We start from the raw sequence: 5,026 nt of genomic DNA, 5'->3' as shown, positions 1-5,026 counted from the left end.
ATCTCTCTCTCTCTCTTCTCTCATCGCTCTATCCCCTCTATATCTATCCTCTCTCTCTCCCTCTCTCTCTCTCCTTCCCTCTCTCTATCTCGGTAATCCGAGATGTCTCTGTGTGAAGAATTTGGAAACGTGCGCCACGACTGAAATGATGCCGCGGGTCACGAAACAAGTCAGAGAGAGTCCGGTGCACGCGGTTCTCTGCATTGTCTTGGCTGCCTCTTGTTGCGAAAGGCGCGCCGCAATTTAAAAAGGCGGAAGGTTTACCCTCAGACAGCTGCGGTCATGACCCAGCACGTGTGTTTGTTGCTCGCTGGTCAATGAACGCAGGTCACGTGGTAAATGATACCGCTGAGAGTGCACCTACCTGTTCGTACAACCAGGCGCGGATACCGCAGCAGGTACGACTCGTGAGTTGGGGCCGCCGTATCGACCCAGGGACGCCTCTGGGCCTCCAAACGCACGCAACGTCGCGCAGGCACGGAACATGCGATTACTGCGCGACGCTATCCCAGCCCTATTTTCGTCAACATACGAGTTCCGAAAAGTGGGAGTGCCATGTCGCCTGACCGTATAGCACCTGACAGCGTTTAAGCTGATAATGTATCACTGGTCGTGTATCAAATGCCCGTGAGTCACCTGATGGAGCGTCAGCTGGCTATACCGCATAACCATGTATCACTGGGCCGTGTGTTTTCTGACCAGTGGACGTGCGTCACCTGACCTTGCGTCACCTGACTGTGTGTCACCTGGCCAGTGGACGTGTATCACCTGACGTGTGTCAACTGACCCGTGTGTCACCTGGCCAGTGGACGTGCGTCACCTGACTGTGTCACCTGACCTCGTGTCACCTGACTGTGTGTCACCTGGTCGTGTGTCTGCCACTGCTCTCGCAGCTCGACGAGCGCGCTGGCGGCTCAGGACCGGTTCGGTGACAATGTTCGCCGCATGGACCGCAAGTTCACCATGTTCGTACCGTCCAACCTGGCCTGGGAGAAGCTCAAGCGCCAGCTGCCCACCTCCCAAAGTCACTGTTCAGGGCAAGGCGTCCTACCAGGTGGGTGGTGCGCTGGACACGCCGGGGTCTAAATCCATGGAGGAGGGACCAGTAGGCTACGAGAGCAGCCAGTGACCCGACGTTCATGTGTTGGGCGGTGGAGGAGGAGAGGGACCAGCAGACTACGACAGCAGTCAGCTGACGTGCATGTGTTGGGCGGAGGAAGAGGAGAGGGACCAGCAGACTGCGACAGCAGCCAGCTGACGTGCATGTGTTGGGCGGAGGAGGAGAGGGACCAGCAGACTGCGACAGCAGCCAGCTGACGTGCATGTGTTGGGTGGAGGAGGAGGAGAGGGACCAGCAGACTGCGACAGCAGCCAGCTGACGTGCATGTGTTGGGCGGAGGAGGAGAGGGACCAGCAGACTGCGACAGCAGCCAGCTGAGGTGCATGTGTTGGGCGGAGGAGGAGGAGAGGGACCAGCAGACCGTGACAGCAGCCAGTGAATTGACGCGCATGTGTTGGGCTGAGGAGGAGGAGAGGGACCAGCAGACTGCGACAGCAGCCAGCTGAACTGACGTGTATGTGTTGGGCGGAGGAGGAGCAGCGGTGCTACAGGTGTGCTGTATTGTTATACTGCGTGGCCATGTACACAACAATGTTTGATTTTTAATGGTGCATATCTTATGAAAGTCGTTGATGTTGCAAGTCATCCCATTGTTTAACGATTTTTGGGATGTTGTGATATACAGATGTGGGGGGGGGGGGGGGGGTAATCTGGCGCTTTTAACTGATCGGTGCGCTGACCAGCTCATGCCCGTCTGAATTATGTTTTTTTACGTTTCATGTGTAGCTCTCGGTTTTCTCTTGTTTATGTATGTAGAATCGTAGGGCAGAACCATTTGATTACGGTGATGAACCTTGTAACTTTACCCAAGCACCTCGCCCACCCAATATGAGCGGGTCAAGCCGTCGGGCTCCAGCGGCCTGACAGGGTTAGCGGCCCAGGAGAGCTCAATCCAGCGATTATGGAACGCTGTTCGTTCCCGCTCTCAGTGCTGTCTCCAGAGCCAGCGACTATGGAGCGCTGTCCGTTCTCGCTCTCAGTGCTGTCTCCAGAGCCAGGGACTATGGAGCGCTGTCCGTTCTCGCTCTCAGTGCTGTCTCAGAGCCAGCGACTATGGAGCGCTGTCCGTTCTCGCTCTCAGTGCTGTCTCCAGAGCCAGCGACTATGGAGCGCTGTCCGTTCTCGCTCTCAGTGCTGTCTTCAGAGTCTGTTTCTGTATCAGCGCGGTCTCCAATCCCCATCTTGATCCTTTTGAGGTCCCTGGACCCCCTCCCGACGCATGTGATCTCTGCCTCGATCTCAGCGCAGCCTCCAGGTCTCGCCCCGATCTCAGAGCTGTCCTCCACCTCTGCCCTGTTATCAGCGCATGACTAGATCAGGTGCAAAACGGTCAGGTGGCCCGCAGACAGGTAACAACGTCCTCCAGTCACCGATACTGTCTCAGTGGTACCTCCGGCCCTGACCTGTCTCGACCTGACCTGTCCTGACCTGTGTCTGGGACCTGTCTCAGCCCCGTAGTCGCCTGCGCTCCCTGCCGCCGTCCCTGGTTGCGGCCTCGGCGCTCTCTCCTGTTCATTGCCCCTGTCCCAGCTCGCCGGCTCACCGTCCGCACGTCCACAGGCCACCAACATCCTGGAGCGTCATCTGGTGATTGGCCATGCTTACAACATGGAGGAGCTGGTACGTCTGTCGCTGCAGGAGGGCGGCGTCAAGACCTTCAAGACCCTCTTCCACGTGGAGAACGTGCCTGGCACGTCAGGTGCGTGCAAGGCCGTCACAGAGCGGAAAAGTTAACGTTAAAGAGTAAAGGGTAAACTTATACAGACATTTCTAGTCCTTTTTTCTCGCTCGACCGTCAATTGTTTACATTATTCCCAACCAAATAGCGTGCAATGAGAAGTAGATGCTTCGATGCTCCCGCGTCGGTCAGTGTGGAAACAGTGCTTAACATACCATAGCCCGTCTTGAACCGGTGTGAGCATCATTCCTACGACGCAGCAGATATCACCCGGCGCTCTTCTTTAACAGCGCTCGGTGCTCCAATGAATGGTAAAGCTGATGGCGCTGCCTTAGCGGTGCCCGCCGATTAAGCGGCATTTTTATCAGATCCCCTGTAGCGGCTGGCATCCGCGGTCTCTGGCTGCTGTGCGATTTGTTGGCTTTTTTCAGTTTATGTGGAGATTCGTCCTACCTATAGTTTAACATTAGCAATCTCTGATTGATATTCTATCTGCTGGTACTATCATGCCACGCTATTAAGCGAATAACCTGTACATCGTTTATGGCTTTTCAACAAGCTTTGGTTTTGTGTCGTTTATGAAATGCCATTTTTGCTGTGTGTCTTTTGTGGATGTGCTGCTGTCCTGCATTTATCAGCTGTTAATTGACATGCGTTTACGAATGCATATGGTTTCGCTAAACTAGTTAAGGACATCTAGCGAATCCATACGGCCAAACCTACCACAAAAATTGTCAAAACTTACATTAGCTATGGTCAAAACCTAGTTGTCTCAGCATTTGACTTGATTCATCTTCCGCTTTAGGATCTGGCATGGCAAATACGGCTGATCAGAGACGTTGGAGGGCGCGTTGTAGCTGCCGCAGCTGTGTAAAAACTACATGACCTTGGATATATTTTCTACCTATAGAAAAAAATGAATTGCAGTCAGACTTCTCTGTAATTCAACCCTGCTGCTAAGTAAAAAGTTATCAGGTGCTTATAATTATGGAAACAATTCGATGCTGCCCTTCAGGCAATCATATGCTGCCAGCCACGCAGTTACGTCACGTTTGCGCGGAGCCCCAAGCTCAGGTCCCGTGCAGGGGTCACGGTGATGAGGCCGATCCTGATGCCTTCCCGAGCCCGCTCTCAGCACCCTTTTTTCTCCGCAGAATATGTCATCAAGTGGGAGGGCATGCAGGCGCGCGTCACGCGCACCAACGTCGAGTGCACCAACGGGTACATCCACGTCATCGACGGAGTCATGATGCGGGCGCGTGACGTCACCACCAGCGGAGCGCCGGCGGGTTTGTTAGTTCGGCGATCTGGCTCGTGGCGGCGCTGCTGTCGCTCCGGCTGTAAGCTGGCAGCGACCCCGCCCCGGCCCAGCAACTCCACCGCATTCTCAACTGGTTCAGCGAACGGTGGGCGCGTGGAGCTGCGGCCTGTGCGCGTGCACTGAGACCGGGTGCGCTCGCATGGCCACTTCTCCGCGAGCAGCGGCGTACATGGCGCTGCGGTAGCCGTCGCGGCGCCCGCCGCCGCGCCGCAAGAGCGTCCGGCCTTTCCAAAGAGACTCGCAGCCTTGGCCTCTCCGAAGAAGCTCGTTAGTGCACGTGATAGATGTTTGTGCGGCCAGGGGCATGGGCTGTACGCGTGGAATTGGCATTACGCTGCTATACAGCGCTGGTTTGAGGGGTGCGACGCGAGCAACGAACGCACCTCTACACCGGGTAAAGCTCTGGTGACCTCGCCATTTCACTCGGACTCTATTGAACAGATAAAGCGGCGCTTATTCTAGGTGATTTGCACTTGCCGTGAAACAGATCAAGACAGAAACGACCTCATCGATAAACCGCGAATGTGTGACAGCATGACACTGAATCTCCCGCGATTAGGGCCCCATGCAACGCAGAGCCTTGGCATAACCGGAGCCTATCGCTGTTTGGTTATGTAAGTAAACATCTTGACATTCCCCCTATTCCTTGGCCATGAAGTTTATGTTGTAGCTGTTCGTTCGTTCCTGGACTTCTGTCTTTTGTTACTTTTAACGCCTGCCGCCCCGAGAAGTTCAGCTTATTTCGTAACATATCTTGGCCAAATATAGCTTATCAGGGTTACTGACAGATTTAGAAAAGGGTTCACCTTAGGATATGGAGTTGAAAGACATCGCATCTTGGAACAGACTGTTCCACTGAAAGGTGATTTTCGGGACGAAATTCAGAGCTGTTTTAGCTTGACGACTT

At 54.6% G+C, this 5,026-nt stretch overlaps 1 protein-coding gene across 1 annotated transcript in view; it reads left to right on the top strand.

Moving 5' to 3' along the window:
• Positions 1-4,303, top strand: part of LOC119098898 (fasciclin-1-like) — a 13,835-nt gene extending 9,532 nt beyond the window's left edge. Inside the window, exons 2-7 of the mRNA XM_037221943.1 lie at positions 894-969; positions 1,037-1,054; positions 2,681-2,819; positions 3,089-3,109; positions 3,953-4,087; positions 4,281-4,303. Of these exons, the coding sequence (XP_037077838.1) occupies positions 894-969; positions 1,037-1,054; positions 2,681-2,819; positions 3,089-3,109; positions 3,953-4,087; positions 4,281-4,303 (412 nt within the window). The remainder of the gene's footprint in view (positions 1-893; positions 970-1,036; positions 1,055-2,680; positions 2,820-3,088; positions 3,110-3,952; positions 4,088-4,280) is intronic.
• Positions 4,304-5,026: the final 723 nt, after the last annotated feature.

The sequence above is a fragment of the Pollicipes pollicipes genome, unplaced genomic scaffold (genome assembly GCF_011947565.3).
Source record: "Pollicipes pollicipes isolate AB1234 unplaced genomic scaffold, Ppol_2.1 Scaffold_4740;HRSCAF=5597_pilon_pilon_pilon, whole genome shotgun sequence".
Lineage (NCBI taxonomy): Eukaryota > Metazoa > Arthropoda > Thecostraca > Pollicipedomorpha > Pollicipedidae > Pollicipes > Pollicipes pollicipes.
The sequence above is the reverse complement of the archived record's forward strand: the minus strand, read 5'-3'. Positions and strand labels throughout refer to the sequence as shown.